The 17517-nt window shown below is 36.0% G+C and overlaps 1 protein-coding gene across 1 annotated transcript in view; it reads right to left on the bottom strand.

The window, feature by feature from the left end:
* The window catches only part of INPP4B (inositol polyphosphate-4-phosphatase type II B), a 380123-nt gene that overhangs the window by 141325 nt on the left and 221281 nt on the right, over positions 1-17517 (bottom strand). Inside the window, exon 13 of the mRNA XM_087437582.1 lies at positions 7909-8017. Coding sequence (XP_087293708.1) covers positions 7909-8017 — 109 coding nt within the window. The remainder of the gene's footprint in view (positions 1-7908; positions 8018-17517) is intronic.

Raw genomic sequence — 17517 nt, 5'->3', positions numbered from 1 at the left:
CATCTCTAAAATGTTAACGACTTCAACTAAGAAATTCCACTTTTAGGAATTTATCAAAAATAAATGCGCACAAATTTGCAGAGCCATAAGAATAAGGGTGTACCTTGCAAACACAGGAGATTATAAGAAAAAATCAGAAACAATCTAAATAACTGTTAATATTGCATTGGTTAGATAATTATGCTACATTCAACCAGTAAAATCCTGCTTAGCTTTCAGAAAAAATGAGATCGACATGTAATGAAATAAGAAGTTGTCAAAACATCTTTTTGAGTGAAACTATACTTGTTTACATATTTTACATAAATTATAGCTAGTATCTTTTAAGCCCTCATTATGTGCCAGATACTGTTATAAAATGTTTGGTGTATATAAAGTCATCAAATCTGCAGAACAACCCTATGAGGTAAGCAATATTATCTCAAAGCTACAAATGAGGAAACTAAGGTACAGAGAGTTGAGGTAATTTGACTAAGATCACAAAGCCAGGAAGTGCTCAAGCCGAGATTCAGTCCATATAGGCAGTGGAGTCTATGAATTGTCTGAGATGAAAGTTTCTGCCTTGCCCCAGAATGGGTGCCACAAAAACTAAACTGAGTTAGAAAAGTCAACAACGTTACATTCCCATGACCTGAGTTTGTGGACTAAGATTCATAACCATTGAAAACTCAAATGGTTGAATGCCTGGAAGAAATTGCACAGGGAAATACATTAAGGTGTTCCAATTGGTTTATTCTGGAGAAGGAGAATGGAAAAGATAGGCTTTTCATTTTATATGCTTCTTTATTCTTTGAACTTATGTGCTACAAGCAAATTTTATTTTTGTATAGTTAAAAAGAGAACGAAGGAGAAAAGCTGCATTAAAAATTCATTTAGGACCATATGCAACCTAGCAAAATTCCTTCCATTCCCTTGTATCACATTTCGTTAAATGATTTGCAAGCATCATCATTTAGTTTTTAGAGTATGTCCAAGCCTCAACATGACTATTTAATTCAAAGCATTTTATTCTCTCCCTACTCCAAGCTATAGATGCATAAGAGATAAAACCCACTTATTCTTGAAGATTCGATGTTGTGTATAAGGAGCTGTATGTGGGGAAGTGTATGTGGAGAAGAAAAGCCTGTTCCACAGTTTTGGCAGATCTAGCTTTGTATTTGCTCAGATATGAACTGAGCTGAGAGCTCAGAGTGACCAAGGAGGAACTGACTCCTAGGAAGAAGAAATATATGCCCAAGGAATCAAATTACAATCTACATAAAGAATTAAATTGCTATCTCCTTGAAAATGACATATTGTCAGCTACTGGAAAATTTCAAAAGGAAAAAATAATGAATGGGTAGGGCTTTTATTCATACTTAGTCTTATTTCCATAGGGGCTATATGATACTTTTTTGTTGTTGGTGGTGGTGATATAAAAATTTCCATAGGGGCTGTAAGATACTTTTTTGTTGTTGGTGGTGGTGATATAAAGTGTTTTTTCCAAAAGGAAAGAAAATATATTGAAATGAATTTTAGCTGTCACTTGTAAGATTGATATTTTTAAACAGACTAGCTTTGGTGTATTGGGCATGACTTTCAAAGTACCACAAATACAGAGACTTAGAATTCTAACTGGAGAGATTCAACTTATATACTTTGAAGAATTAGTCATTTTAAGCTACTTTGAATTTTTAAATTTATACTAGAAAAAAATATTAAGATGTAGATTGTATGTGGAAAAACAAACTAGAAGAGACTGCACTAGTATTTTACCAGTAACCGTCTTATTGTGGAGGGAGATTACGAGTGATTTCAATCTCTTTCTTTTGACTTTTCTACATTTTCCAATAAACATATTTGCAAAATCGGAAAATTATCGATAGAAGCCTTTACTAAAAATATATATTATGGAAATATCAAAAATATTTCTGCTTAAAAGATACATGACATGATCTATTGGTTCATACAAAATACTATACAGAGTTATGATCTCAGACTAAACTACTCTGTCCGTGAGTGACAAGACAAATTTCTGAGAGAAATCCAGAGATCAAGCTAGAGACAGAGAAAGAACTCAAAGTAGGAAAACAAATTTGGCTCCTAAAATCAAATCATGGATGCAGTCTCATTGCTTTCACTGAATACACTTGAATTACTCATTCCCTTTCATAAAAAGACATGAGACTCTTTAGTCTTAAGCCTGAAAGTGAAGGGTTTTAAAACAAATATTTTCATAACTACTGCTTAGTCTACTATATGTTACTAGAGAGAGTATAAAAAAGAAAGAGCTGGAAAACTCTCTGACAGTTTTGCTTAGACATCTCAGCTCTACACTATCAACTAAAAATGTTAATTTATGTTTTGTCTTCCCCAAATTAAGCAGTGGTTAGTGATTTCAGAGGTAGTGATATGAGGTTTTGTGTCCAGTTCTCTGATTTCTGGTATATTGAATATCTGCTACACTGTGGGCTACAAAGAGCTTCCTTCTTCGATGCAATATTTTTCCCTTTATCGAAGAAGCCTCTTATTTATAATAGAGAATGAGGAAATATCTACTTGTATTTCTCCTTACAATAGTAAGAAGAATTTTCCTCAGAGTTTTTGCCATGTGGTTGTATAACCACTGATCTCATAAAAGGTAAGACTGGTTTGTTTAACTCTTTGTATTATTGTTTTACTGCCTTTCAGAAAATCCCCCCAAATTCTAGTACAGACTCAAGTTGTAGACTCAAGGACAGCCTGCAATATTTCTACTGGTAAAATTTTAGTTCATTTTCCTTATGACTTTTTCTAGTGATTTTTTTTTTCTCTTCCGTTTGAAATTGTGGAGCAGTCAGTGTTGACTATGGGCATCTGGAATAGACGGCGGGGGAACCAGGGCGATACTGAAAGCAGGCATGCAACGTTAGGATCATTTGCAAGGAGTTAGTTCCGAGTTTCTACCAAATGAATAGGCAGATCGCAGGGAATTAATATTCTCAAGAAGGAGTTAACACTGTCTCTCATTGGCCTTTTTTTCTTCCTTATAAAGGCTCTTGGTTGTCATGAGGTGCCTTATTATCTTAATCAAAAGGCTATCCTTTCAGGTCATGATCCTACTCAGTGAAAGTTTTGGCTAAATCTTAAGTTCCTGCTGAAATTAGAAATGATCAAAGCAGGCAAAATATGTGGTGTTGTGGTAATTTTTTCCTTTCTTTTAAAAAAATACTGAAAGTAAAGAATTGATGCAGATTTTGAGGGAGGAATTCACAAGCTTTCAGTAGCTTCTGGGTAAATCAGTGACTCCAGGAACACGTAGATGTTTGACATAACAAGTGAACACATGGGTTACAAACATCCTGATTTTGGTATTTTAAAAAAATATATGTGTAATTAGAGTTTTGATTCTCCTAGAAAAGTCTCATGTTTATAGCATGAAACCTCTAAAACATGTTCGATTTTATTCGCTTGAGTGTTACTCAAGCTCAACTTTTCCCAGATCAAAATTCTTATAGCTTTATTCCCATCTTTGGTTCCATTTTGCAACTGTTTAATGAGTTTGGGATTCTTTAAACAAAAATTTCCAGTAAGCGAGTTGTAATACTTTTCTTCTTTATTTCAACAAATATTCCTTTATGTAGATTTTCTTTCCTCATGATACATACCAACAAGGTTCTGTACATTTTTCAAGTTTTAATTCATCTATATCACTGTTCTTGTTTCTATTCATCACATCTTTCATCTGTCTCCTCCCAGCACTATTCACTTAACACGCACATCAGTGGTTCTCAACTCCAGCTACACATTAGTCTCACCTGAGAAGCTTTTAAAACATAATAATGCCTGGGCTCCATTCCCAAGACTTTTACTTAATCTGTCTGGGGTGATATCACGGCACAGATAAAATGTTTTAAAGCTCCAAAGGTGATTCTAACGTGCAGCCAAGGTTGAGAACGCCTGCTCTATATAATATTGATCTTATTGTGTTATGATTATTGGTGAAACTTCATCTCCCACTAGAGTTTTCAGCACTTTATGTCAGAGACTATAACTGATTCATATGTGAATTCTAGTGCCTGTGGAATTTGATCTATGGAATGCTTGTATGCCAAGTACTCTGTGGAGCACTCCAGAAGATTCAAATTTCAAGAGAATGTCATCTCTTACTCAAGGAAATCACAAACTGTTATGGAAGTATCAGACACCAGCAAACGTAATACACCATAACTGTGACCTACTAAGGTTATAAGAGAAGTAAAAATAAAATATTAGGACAAAGAGTCAAATCAACTTGAGAAATCAGGAAGACATACTGAAAAGGGTGGAATCTTAGGATGGACAAGTGTGCTGAATTTTGAATAGAATTATGTGTACGGTTTTGAAAGAAAGAAATGGAAAATAGCGGGAAGATGAGAAGAGAAGAATTTGTTGTGCAAGGGAACAGAGGGAGGAAAGGGGAACATGTGGAAAAGTGTGAAGCCCATTAAGGAAACAGCTCCTATAGCATTTAAGAAGCAACTATAGGAGAAGGTGATGAAAGCAGAAAGTGGGTGGGGGAGATCAAGTCGGCTTTAAATGCCCAGTGGATGAGTGTTGAATCCTTGAAGGTTTCTGAGCAGGGGAGCAATGTACTCAATTTGTGCTTTAAAAAGATAAATCTTCCTAATTAATTATCTTGTAGCTTTTAAAATATGTTTTTATGTGATCTGAATTACATTATATGAATACTATAAGCAAGGCTTTCTTATGCTAAAACCCTTTTCATTATGTGATCAATGTATTCATCAGAAAAGAAATCACTGGGCCGGCCCCGTGGCTTAGCGGTTAAGTGCGCGCGCTCCGCTGCTGGCGGCCCGGGTTCGGATCCCGGGCGCGCACCGACGCACCGCTTCTCCGGCCATGCTGAGGCCGCGTCCCACATATAGCAACTAGAAGGTTGTGCAGCTATGACATACAACTATCTGCTGGGGCTTTGGGAGGAAAAATAAATAAATAAAATCTTTAAAAAAAAAAAAAAAAAAAAAAAAAAAAAGAAAAGAAATCACTAAGGAACAGACACATAAATTACATCTGTTCTCAGATGACAATTATTTCATTGGCTTAGCTGAGAAGAAAATAAATGAAGGTAAAGTAGTACAATGGCTGTGGTAGTTCCCCTAAAAAATTGGCCTAAAAGACTTGACTATCTTTTTCTGGGGGGGAGGAGGGGGTACCAAAAGAAAGAAGAGGAAAAGAAAATTCCCTTCACTTAAATGTGACTTGCTGCACTGCCAGATGTAAATGTGTAAGTCTAAGTTACTTATTTCATATAGTCATATTTACTTCTTTATTATTGCTTTTGACTGACAAATGCAATATATGTTGCTGAAAAAGCCTGCAGAAAAATAATTTGCATAGTGTGATATCACTTTAGGCATGAAGTCTTGACTCGGGTCAGCTCTTAACTTGACGGACAGGCTGATACGATGCTTATCTGTACATTGCCTCAGCAAGCCTTACTTGTCCCATACCACTACCCTATGGGAAGTACTTTTAAGATCTACATAAAGTTATTTTTTTAATTTTTAAAAAATTTCATTGTATTTTATCAATACAGTCATCAATAAAGCAATGGGATAGATAACACGTACGAAAAACCTAAGGCAAATCAATGTTTAAAACACAGAACACACTTTTCTCTCTTATTTTAAATTTGATCCTAGAGCTGCATGTGTATGTTTATATGTATAAAAATATTCCAGTGAGAAGTGAAGAATTCAGATGTTCACACAGATATTTAAACCTCAAGAAATATCATTCAGAGTCTAACCACACAACTCAACTTTTGTCCTTGCCGGTAGCATATAAACACACACATTACTGTAGGGTTAGTTCCATGTTCCACATGAAGATGCTTTATATGCTCAACTAGATTCTATGTGCCCTGTGGACAGTTTTCAGTCTTCTAATTGTGTTATGCACTTTAAAATTTGATTGAGAAAAACACAGATTAAGTGAATTCTCAAGGTAGAAACTTCTAGTTCCAGACAAGATGGAGTAAACACAATCTATTTTATTTCTCTCGCTAATCCCTAAAAAAGCACCCTAGACAAAACATATAAGTCATTTATCAGAAGGCTCTAAGAGGTGGAGAAAAGAAGGCAGATTGGCTAGGAGCCTCAGGACTTAAGGAATGACATGACAGTGAGTTCCACGGGTTTTTTTCTTATCTCTATATATCCCAACTTGGGTGCTAGAGAAGCCCTCAATGCAGCAAAATGCCAACTAAAAATAGTATCCAAGAAAAGCCGAAGGACTAGTAAAAGTGTGGCCCAACAGAACAGAAACTTTTAACCATACCTGCCTGTTCTGGTGTGAAACTCACAAAAATAGCAGTGCCCCTCCCCTACTCAAAGGATGGTACAGCAGGAGGCCAGTGAGAAACATCCCTCCCCAGTAGAGACTATGGGCAGAAACCTGTATTCCACTCCCATTACCATTTCAATAGAGACAGCATCCCTTTCCCCAAGAGGGTCTGGGATTGAAATGACTTCCAACCTCCATGAATTAAATAGGAGGTGCCCCTCCCCTCAGAGTCCCTGGTTGGAACTCTGACTTCCATTGCCTGTTGCAATAATAAGGCAACAGAACTGCTTTCTGCAGCAGAAGGGTTTGTGGGAAGGGTGTGACTATTAAGGGATAACCTGAGGCAGTTTCTTTGTGGTAATGATCAGTTCTTTATGATGATTATGGTGATGGTTACTCTGCTCTACACCTGTGATATAATTTCACAGAACTATATACCCTCCCCACCAAAAAACACAAAAAAAATAAAAACAAAAAGCTGGAGAAATCTGAATAAGGACCATAGCTGAGTTAATAGTATTGTACCAAAGTTAAATTCTTTAAAAGAAACAAGAAACATATACATGTATTATTAGCTTATATATTTATATAATAGTATATCAGTTATTCAATTCTAACTTACTTTTCCCAATTTCTTCCTGAACATCTGAACACTGAGTAACAAATGTGTTATGTGATGAATGTGATAAAGCTTGAAAAAAAAGGTTCTGGTTTTGCCACTCAGATCGATTTCTAACACCATTACTAAACCAACGATGACTAAAGAATAACTATTTTCCCCTAACTTTCAAAATGCAGGTTCTTAATACAAGAGGAATAGCTACTTGAAAAGAAAAATAAAGTCACCCTTCACACCTGGATAACACTCTTCATGGTTTACGTGAGTGTAATCACAGCCAGAGGATATTACAGGATAAACTCAATTGGTTGGTACATGGGAGATAAACTACTGATGCAATATCTTAAGGTAGCTAAAAACAAACAAAAAAAGAAATTGAGAAAGTATATTAAAACTATAAATAACAGTGATAATACTTTGGTTTTCGCATCATGCCTTTTCCCTGAGGAATAGAAAGTTCTCTCTTTTAATATCATCACCTAACTCATAGAGTTCTGTATTGATGTCTCTTTTTCAAATGGCACAATTAAATGGCAGAGCATTTATGTGCCTTGCCTCACTCCACAGTGGAAATCACTCGTAGGGTCAAAGTCATAAATTAGGACTCACGCTCTCCATCAAGCGTCTTCAGCTTCACAGTTCAATTACACTATGTTTTCAGCTAAATCCCTGTCTGAACACCATTTCATTGCATGAGCAATAGTTGGTAGTAGAATACTATCTATTTTTTAGTAGCATGGCTTCCCCCCAAATTTTCTGCCAGCAAAGTACTACTCTATAAGCAACACACTCAGGCATTTCCTTTATTCTAATTTAATTTCTGCTCAAGTATTTTTTGGAAATTCAAAAACTTTAAGTTACTGAATGAGTTAGAGATGCAAAGAACTATTCATTGTGATAGATCAAGCTTCTTTATGCTAACCTCGTATACAAACTTCCCCAAAGGGAAGATAATATCATTAATGCATCCTGTCATCACTTACTTTCTCCTTTCCGTTTCAAATCTATGGAGCAGTTTCCGAAGACCACCATTCTTAAATCCCTGAAAATGGGCAGCTGGGGCTCCCACAGTGATGACATCGTAGAGAGCATCTGGAACAGGAACGGACAAGGAGATGAACACTTTGCAAACATTTCTCTCCAGCATGCTGTTTGCATTGAAGCATACACACTGTGGGAAGTTAGAGAAATTATTCTGTTTAATTTTGCAGGAATAACTACGAACGTGCCTCTCAAGGGGGCAAGAGAAGCTAATCAATCTTTCTAAAAGCCACCTGTGCACCTAAACAAGTTATAATATTTCCTTGATTTATGACTACATCTTAATTATATGCTACTGTGTAGAACAGTATGTTTTCTCATTCTTCTATATACTTACTGAGATAACATGTTAATTGGTCTTTTGTGTATTTTACTTTATTGAGTTTTGCATCATTTAATTTGCAATCAGATTGAAATTCAACAATAATGAACAATCTTTCAACCAAAATTTACAAAGAAATGAACCAAAATACTAATTCATTTTGGCTCAAGGGTAGAACAGTACTAGTGCAGTTTTAAAAACCTATATAGAATAGTTTTCTGTCTTTGTATACTAAATCTTACACAATTTTGAATGCATGCTTTTGCAGTTTCCTTAGGTGACATAGAAAGAATACACAAAATGTCTCTCGATCTATTTTTCCAGCGAGATACTTTGTTTATTTAATAAAAAATCCATACATTTAAATTGAAACCCAATCCTTTGCTCTTGAAAGCCATCAAGTTTGATATATATTAAGTTCATGCCTTCAAAACATGCCGTCATTTTTACATTCTAATGAAAGCATCCCCATAAGAAGGAAGCAGAGTGAATGGCCTCTTGTTAAACTACATTTTATTTGAGAAACCTAATTTCATAGTAGATCCTTTCCAAATTGATTTTGGTATTGACACATTGGTTGTTTTTCAGATCTCATTTATAGGGAAAATATAAATTATTTTATTAGTTTCAGGTAAACACCATAACTTCTTCATAATGGTTCAATCCAAATGCACCCAAAATATTTTTCTTAACAAAAAAATGTCTTCTAGTGAAAGACTTCAGCAGCACTCCAAGTCACAAAAAAACAGACTACAACCCAAACCAACCCATCAATAAGGCAGATACTGAACCATCACTTAATAGATTGTTGGAGTGGTAATCTCCTGCCCCCCTGCTTTTTTTGTGTGTGTGAGGAAGATTGGCCCTGAGCTAGCATCTGCCAATCTTCCTCTTTTTGCTGAGGAAGACTCGCCCTGGGCTAACATCCATGCCCATCTTCCTCCACTTTATATGGGACGCCGCCACAGCATGGCTTGCCAAGCGGTGCGTGGTGCACGCCCGGGGTTCTGAACCGGCGGACCCCGGGCTGCCGCAGCAGAGCGCGTGCACTTAACTGCTGCGTCACCGGGCCGGCTCTCCTGCCCTTTTAAAAAGTCACTAATAAACTAGAAGTCGACCTGTCTTAAAATAGCAGAATATTAGACTGTGTCAAATTTAAAGATTTCTTAGTCTAGAGGATTTTAACCTAGGGCTAAGAAAAGGGTTTCAGGATGTCCACAAATGTATGCAAATTATCTCACTGCAACTGTTCTACTTCATGGAAAGGGGTCTCAGCTTTTTCCAACAGTCATGAGATCACCCCAAAGTCACCAACAACTATCCAATTCCAGTCCACCTTCATATTTTGGAAAGAAACCTGAGCACCTTGGGAAGTTACCTGCTTTGTCTAAAGTCCCAGAGACCTTACACCCAGCATCTTCTGACTTCTCGCCCAGGGGTGGAGAGCCAGTGGTTTACGTTACTGACTAGAACTCGAGTTCCGGGTTCCGGATTCCAGCTCTGCCACTTCTAAGTTGTGTGGCATTGGGAAAATTACTTAACCTCTCTAGTCTCAGTTTCCTCAGCTAGAAAATGCAGTTGACAGTAGTTAAAAGTGATAAGCATTTAGTAAGTATTATCTATGATTATTTTCCCTACAAGAAGTAATCTTACCAATTAAGCAAAGAAAGGTGATATTTTAACTTTTGCTCTTTTCTCCATAAAAATGAATTTTTCAGTCTGAAAAGGAAAGTGATACTGAGGCTCAGTTTTCTGACTATAATCAGTTCCTGTGTTAATTTAAACTAAATGCAAAGAGAAAAATCATGCTACTGCTACAATGAAATACATTGCGTTTCTGCTAAAACCTGGGTGACCAGCAATACCAACAATATACAGAAGTGACTAACAACTGTATACATATGTCCCACTAAGCCCAAACTAAATGCATTCCTAACTCAATTTCCAAAAAAAAAAAAAAAAAAAAAATTGCCTGTAGACTCTCGCTGGATCCAAAAAAGGCTGTGGCATCTCCAACACCAACCAACACCTCTTTCCCCAAGAGGGAAAGAATGAGGGAAGGGGAAATCTGAGTGGAAGGAGGGAGCAGTCTTAATCAATGGAGGTTAAAATAGCCTACTTTTGCAAAATTTGCAAATTTTGGGGTTTTAAACATTTGATCACAAACATGTTGCTAGGACCCCTGGTAGGGTCTTGTAAGAGGCCCATGCCCATGAAGGGCCCTGAACTTAAGCGTTATTAGCTTCAGGGTGCATCTGTCTCTTCAATTCATCCATAGTTTCAGCATTTTCCGAAGCTACTTTCTAGGAACAGAAACTTGCTCTTTATTCATCCACCTTCCTGCTGTTGGGAATTCTAGTCATCTATGAAGGAATGAAGAGATTTAAAGCAGCAGGCAAAGGAAGAGAAGCAAGTTGCTCAAATACTCTCCACTCCTCATAATAAAGAACTGATTGTTTTCAAATCTAAATGAAGGAGTTTGTGTTTCCTGAATCCATCTATAGTTATGAACAAGCTCTTTCATTTCCAAGGTTCTGACTTTTACTTATTTCCATTCAGTTTTCTACCTATGAACTCATTACTTTTGGGGTTTTAACACTATTTTTACTGAAGCCTACAAAACCTCCCTCTCTGGCTAGTTCTGACCTCCTATACACTAAATAATCCAATTCCTAACTGCCTTATGAACACCTCTGAATGTCAACTAGCTACTAAGCTTCACTTGTTCTAACTCTTTAAATCTGCTCTTCCTCTCTGGTTCCCTGTGATGAATAAAGACATCACATTCCTTTAAGCCTTCCAGAGTAAAATTCTCAAGATCTCAAGATCATTTTCAATTCTTCTCTCTCTGTCAACATTTTATCTGATCCATTTTAACAACTCCGCAACCAAAATTTTATTCTCTCCTATCAATGTTAACTATCTTTACCTTAATACTAACTTTCTCAATTTTTGTCAGGATTACTACTCCTTTTTCAATCTTAGCCTCCCTGAATCCACAGTGCAGTAGATTGCTTCTCCTATACGGGTGGCCATTCAGTCACTCTGCCCAAAACACAGGCTTCGATGCTTATATACCTCCTCACATATTTCAAATATTAATAGAAGAACATTTCAAATGTCTCAACATAATGCATGATATAATAGGTGCTCAATAAATGTCAATAAATAAATAAACAAATATTTTGAGGCTCAATTCAGTTCACCTTCTTTGTCTCTAGATCATACAGGGAATTACTAATCTTTTTTTGTGTGTGTGAGGAAGATCAGCCCTAAACTAACATCCGATCTTCCTCTTTTTTGCTGAGGAAGATTGGCCCTGGGCTAACACCTGCCCCCATCTTCTTCTACTCTATATGGGATGCCACCACAGCATGGCTTGACAAGTGGTACCTCAGTGCGCACCCGGGTTCCGAACCTGAGAACCCTGGGCCCCCAAAGTGGAGCGTGCGCACTGAACTGCTGCACCACTGGGCCGGCCTCAGGGGAATTACTAATCTTAATTGAAGAGTAAAAAGTTTAGATACACTATCCAAAAAAAAAAATTGGAATCTGGAATATACCTATCTCCAGGGGATGGGGATGAATATATATCCATCCATGGATCGTATTCTATAAAATAAGAAAGAAAGCTTATGATTATCCACACGCATAAGAATGAAATTAGACCCTTATCTTACAGCCTGCACAAAAATCAACTCAAAATGGATTAAAGGTTTAAACATAAGACCTAAAGCTATAAAATTTCTAGAAAAAAAGACAGAAGAAATGTTTCATGATATTGATCTTAACAATGATTTCATGAATACAACAGTAAAACCACAAGCAACAAAACTAAAAATAAACAAGTGGGACACATCAAAATAAAAATCTTCTGCACAGATAAGAAAACAATAGAGTCAAAAGGCAACATACAGAATAGGAGAAAATATTTGCAAATCATATGTCTGATGAGAGGTTAATTTCCAAAATATGTAAGGAACTTCTATGATTCAATAGTGAAAAAAATTAATAACCTGATTAAAAAACGGGCTAAAGATTTGAATAGACATTTCACCAAAGAAGTCACATAAATGGCCAACAGATTTATGAAAAAATGCTAAATGTCATTTATTATCATGAAGATACAAATCAAAACCATAATGAGATATTATCTCACACCTGTAAAAATAGCTATTATCAAAAAAACAAAAGACAACGAGTGTTGGCCATGATGTTGAGAAATTGGAACTCTTGCACACTGCTGATGAGAATGCAAAATGGTGCAGTCGCTATGAAAAATAGTTCTCAGGTTCCCTTTATGTTAATATCCTACATAGCCATAGATTATCAAAACTAAGAAATTAATTTCATACTATACCATTAAAGAAAGTAACTAATGTATTTGGACTGGTTTTTCCACTAACACCCTTTACTCTTTTAGGATCCATCCAGGATTCCACATTTCCATTTAGTTGTCATATAGTCTCCTCCAATTTGTGACAGTTACTCAGTCTTTCACTTTTGACTTTGACACTTTTGAAGAGTACTGGTCAGTTATTTTGCAGAATGTTCCTCAGTTTGCGTTTGTCGTATGTTTTCTCGTAATTAGATTGAGATTCTGCACTATTGAGAAGGAAACCATGGAGGCAACACACCCTTCTCAGTGCATCCTATCAGGGAGTATGTTAAGTTGATCATATTACTTGATGTGAACCTTGATGCATTGGTCAAGGTGATGTCCGCCACTACCTACAGTTCATTCTCCACTGTAAAGTTACTACATATTTTAAGGACACATTTTTAAGACTATCCAAATATCTTGTGTCTGTTTAAACTTGCACCCACTAATTTTAGCATCCATTGATGAATCTTGCCTATGGCAATTATTAGTTTTGTTCGAATGGTGATTTTCCATTTCCCTCATTCCTTCCACATTTATTAATTGGAATTCTTCTGGGAGGAAGAGTTGACCCTTCTCCTTCATTCATGTATTTATTCAGTTATTTATACACATCAATATGGGCTCACTGGTATTTTGCTCTTTGGTTTATGATGCAACACCATCTTTATGTTCAAGGTGTTCCAGCTTTGTCTTTTGGGAGCTCCTTCAGGTTGACTCCTGTGCCATTTATACATGCCCCTTCAGTTTTGTCTTTCGTTTTTTGAGTACTTCCTTACTTTCTAAAGCCACAAGACATTCCAAACTCAGTCTTATGGTACTGAGTCCTTAACCTCTGGAACCTGATGCTATCTCCAGGTAAATAGTATCAGAATTAAGTTGAATTATAGGACACCCAGTTGGCATCTGTGGAGCACTGGAGAATTGATAGGTGGGCTGAGACAATTATAAAAATCTAGATGGGCATCTTATTTTACAGAAAATTCAAGCAAAAAAATTAAACTTCCTTTCTTCTTTCTTAAAAAAATATAATCTAGGGGTCGGCCCGGTGGCACAAGTGGTTAAGTGCGTGCACTCCACTGAGGTGGTCCGGGGTTCGCAGGTTTGGATCCCAGGCACGCACCGACGCACTGCTTGTCGAGCCATGCTGTGGCGGCATCCCATATAAAGTAGAGGAAGATGGGCACGGATTTTAGTTCAGGGCCAATCTTCCTCAGCAAAAAGAGGAGGATTGGCATCAGACATTAGCTCAGGGCTGATCTTCTTCAGAAAAAAAAAAAAAAAAGAATCTATATGTCTTCCTTCTTTGATATTTTATATCAAAAATTGTCCTTGGCTTTGTGAAAATGGCATAGTATACAGCATAATAGGAAAGTGGAATTTAAGTTGTTGAGTCTCATCAAGCTAAAGATAGTAGGTTGGTTTGAAATTTAATAATAGGGCGGCCTCATAGCCTTTTAAAAGCCATTTAATAATAGAATTGAGATAATGTCTATTTTTTTCCCAGAAGATCCCTTTAAAATTCCTATAACTATAAAAATAGTGCTAATGAAAAAAAATGTAGAAATGCTGATCTCATTTCAAGGAACAATTTAAGCATAATCCCTGACTTCAAAATAGCCCACAAAATGACTTGGACATGAATCACAAGACAATAGGGAATTTTAAGGGAAATCTGTTTCAAAATAGTCCAAGCAATTTGGCATCATCATTAAACATATCTAAGGGTAATTAGGCTTCATTGACGAGGTGATACACCCAAACTCTTGAGATACAGAAATCAGGAAGCTCTAAATTGCTCCTCTTGTATGCTCCTTCCCTCAGTATAGAGATTAGAAGACTAAGGGGCAGAGAGGTTACTTGACTCATCCATAGTTACACAGTAAATTCTGGCTGATGTACCTGATTTCACCTCCTGTTTTATGATATAATATAGTAGGTTCTTTCTTTCACTCTTTTCTTGCCTCTTCTCTCTTTCTTTCTTATATATTGTAATGTGCTATTATATATCTATAACACAGAAAATAACTTATAGAATAACATCACAAGAATCCTTATTAAAATATTAATATTCACAACTGATTTCCTATGAAAATAAAATTTATTGAGGCATATCAGAGTGGGAACTTTTGTTCTTAATTTCAGAGTTGTGTTTTCATTATTGTTGTCATTGCTGTCCAAGATCTCTATTGTGGTGGGTATCCATTTGTTGCATTTAAGTAATGAAAAAAGATGAAAAATTAACTTAATGGGTCTAGGGGCACCCAAAGTTAAATGGAGGTTATTTCATTTGTCAGTAAGAGACATGACAACATTAGTTCTGTTCAATTACTTGTTTCAAGAGCTAGACATGAGCCTTGTATTTGGTGAATCTGCCTGCTATTGTTTGCAAAGCTGCTTCTCCAAATACAGCAGACATATTAATCAAATGTGAATAGACACAATTTACTAATGGTAAGAATGAAAATAATGTAGACTACATCCAAATAACTCACCAGTGAAATACCAAGGCTTGGCCAATCTTACTTGCATCATTACCTTGCAAAATGTTGTCCGTAATTCAGCTAAATATTCAAATCAGTAACCATGCACCTTAAATAAATTTAACTGCAATTCATTTAATCTGCTAAATATATGTTAAATAAGCAAATAGAAAATTTGATTGGCTACCACCTACAACTTTTAACCATTTTATTCTGCAAATAAGAAAACTGAAGCTCAGAAAAGTTAACTTGGTCAAAGTCAAAGAAGTAAGTGGTAGGGCTCCAAAAATTCAGTCAAGTTTTCAATTTCTATTATAACATATAGTTGGTGATCTAGTCTAAAAAGCACCTACTTTATCTGAATTCCAATTTCAAATAATAACTTTTAAATTTATAAAAACAAATATTTTTTAAAATATAAATTTAATATTTAATGTTATGCATAGGATATGGATATCATAGACATACATATATTACATACATGAGTAACCTTGGGAAAAAAACAGTATGCAATAGAATTCAGTGCCTTCACATTAATTCTTGGCTCTAAGGATATCTAGTCACTTCCCACATTTTCTCGTTAGGTCTTCAAAGAGAAGAACCAGTCTTTCCGAAAATTGCTATGTGAAAAATCCTGTAGTTTATGAGTAGTATCCTAGTTCTATAACATCAAAATATTGGTTTTCTCTTTACTGCTTGATATTCGTCATCGCAAAATAAGAAATTCCTTTATACATCCTGTTATGGGTTGAATCGGGCCCCCCAAGAAAGATACCTTAGAATATGACCTTATTTGGAAATAGGGTCTTTACAGATGCAATCAAGTTGAAATCATGCCATTAGAGCAGGTCCTAATCCAATGTGACTGGTGCCCTTAAAGGGGAAATTCGGACACAGAGACAGACACACCGAGAAGATGATGTAAGATGCATAAGGGAACACCATGTGAAGACGGAGGATTGGTGTGACGCATCAATAAACCAAAGAAAACCAAAGATCGCCAACAAACTGTCAGAAGCTAGAAGGAGGTAAGGAAGGAAGGAGTCCCCTAAAGGTTTCAGAGGGAGCATGGCTCTGTCAACACTCAGACCTGCCCTCCAGGCTGTGAGACAATGAATTTCTTTTGTTTAAGCCACCCAGATTGTGCTACTTGGTTACAGCAGCTCTAGGAAACTGATACATATCCCAAACCAAACTAATTAGAAGGAATGTTGCTTGCTTTACTAAATTTTTTTCTTTTAGTAGCCAGTTTCTTCCTTTCAAATTGGAGAAACAGAAACTAAATGCACTGCATTCATCCTAGCTCACTCTCGTCTAGTTTTCAGATAATAGCTTGGAAAAAACAGCATAATGTAAATGGTTCTTTCATTTTCAAGAAATAAGTATAAAGGAAAAGGCCACTTAGATAACAATTTCTCTTTGTTTGGAGGCAGTAGTTTAAGGATCATCAGCAAATATTTGAATGCAAAATTAAATATAAATTCATATCAATTTGGCCCCAGCAAAGTCTCTGGTTTGATAACACTGCTACCCATCCGTGGCTGTAACCTGAGTCATCCTTATCTCTCATTTCCTCACAGTATCAGTCATTAAGTCCCTGCATGTGATGATTTTTCCAAAATGCCTCTCTAAATCATCTTTTCTCAAAATCTAGCTACTTAGTTCAAGATTTCACTGTCTCTTAATAGGCTCTTAACTGATCACTTTTCTCCAATTTTAACAGCTCTGATAAAACTGACAGATCCATTTTGTTCCAGTGATGGCAAATGCCACATGTATCATAAAAACTATTATTGTTCATTCTAGGTATTTTACATATCCCTTAATTAACTTAATCAGGAAGAGACCAATACTGCTTAGAAAGATTAAATAACAGACTTAAGGTCATATATAAAAAAGTGGTAAAAAGCATATATAAAAAGTGCAATTCTGTTCCACTCCAAAATATATAAACTTTTTACTCTATCATAAAAGTCTTTTCATATTGGCCATTAGAAAAAAATTTATGTTGGTTGTCAGACAGCTTTTAAGTATTTTAGCTTCTTTATTACTTGTTGATACTTTGGTTTTGATGATTTTTAAAACATTACATGTTGTTATGTTCAAACTATTGACAGACACTCAAGAAAGTAATCAAGGAAGAGTTCCTAAATACCTTGGGCCAATTCCTCTCATTTTTATTTCAGTTCTTTCATTTGATGTAATTTTTGGTGAAAAGGATCCAAGTTAAAATTTCAGATAGTTGATAAGGGTTACCAAAACTAATAAAATTATACATCGGAATGATTATACCTACATTTAAACGTGCACATCACCTAGTTGTGTATACACAGTGTGCACAAACAGAAAAACGTTTAATTTTTCT

This window comes from Ceratotherium simum, chromosome 12 (genome assembly GCF_057802395.1).
Source record: "Ceratotherium simum simum isolate JZ-2026a chromosome 12, ASM5780239v1, whole genome shotgun sequence".
In the NCBI taxonomy this organism is placed as follows: domain Eukaryota; kingdom Metazoa; phylum Chordata; class Mammalia; order Perissodactyla; family Rhinocerotidae; genus Ceratotherium; species Ceratotherium simum.
This window is presented reverse-complemented; position numbering and strand designations above follow the sequence as displayed.